Source organism: Austrofundulus limnaeus, unplaced genomic scaffold (assembly GCF_001266775.1).
Source record: "Austrofundulus limnaeus strain Quisiro unplaced genomic scaffold, Austrofundulus_limnaeus-1.0 Scaffold1705, whole genome shotgun sequence".
Classification (NCBI taxonomy): domain Eukaryota; kingdom Metazoa; phylum Chordata; class Actinopteri; order Cyprinodontiformes; family Rivulidae; genus Austrofundulus; species Austrofundulus limnaeus.
The window spans coordinates 41,136-41,913 of NW_013954107.1; the positions used below are offsets into that span (position 1 = coordinate 41,136).

A 778-nucleotide genomic window follows, 5' to 3' on the forward strand; every position below is an offset into this window, starting at 1 on the left:
CTGCAGACTAAGATGATTTGTGTTGTTTTTGACTGGACAGAGAGCAGCTGAAATCCAGATGGATGAGATGAAGGAGGAGGTCAAAGATGAGTCCTTTGTCATGGAAACAGGTGCGACATGAAGCTGTCAATCATTTTAGAGCTTTTAGTTTTTTGTCTTTCCTACATGAGATGTTTCTTCTCCACAGACGTGTCTCTGGTCAGACAAAGCCTGAGCATCATCTCATCTCCAGAGGAGAAGCTGGAGGAACTGATCAGGAAGTACTGTGAACTGGTAAGCACGTCCTCGGCCTCTCAAGTGAACCTTCAGCTTCAGGTCACGGTGTTCAACATGAAACTGTTCTCAGGCGGCGCTGCGGCTCAGAGGCGAGCAGAAGACAAACTTCCTGCAGCAGACAGTCTCCGTCCTGCAGGAGGAGCGTCAGCAGCTTCAGGCCGAGCGTCTCAGCAGCACCGCCGCTCGCAGCAAACTGGAGGCTCTGTGCAGAGATCTGCAGGGGCACTACAATCTGCTGAGGGTAAGTAACAGCAGGGTGAGGGTACGTAACAGCATGGTGAGGGTACGTAACAGCAGCGTGAGGGTACGTAACAGCAGGGTGAGGGTACGTAACAGCATGGTGAGGGTACGTAACAGCAGCGTGAGGGTACGTAACAGCAGGGTGAGGGTACGTAACAGCATGGTGAGGGTACGTAACAGCAGGGTGAGGGTACGTAACAGCAGGGTGAGGGTACGTAACAGCATGCTGAGGGTACGTAACAGCATGCTGAGGGTACGTAAC

The 778-nt window shown here is 52.3% G+C and overlaps 1 protein-coding gene across 1 annotated transcript; it reads left to right on the top strand.

The window, feature by feature from the left end:
• Window positions 1-40: 40 nt before the first annotated feature.
• LOC106536152 (beta-taxilin) lies at window positions 41-769 on the top strand (the record flags this gene model as incomplete). The annotated part of the gene is given in 3 exon segments (XM_014033351.1): window positions 41-110; window positions 188-273; window positions 347-769. Coding segments are annotated over 3 exon segments (579 nt in total), but the record flags the coding sequence as incomplete, so codon positions are not given.
• Between the last annotated feature and the right edge of the window lie 9 nt (window positions 770-778).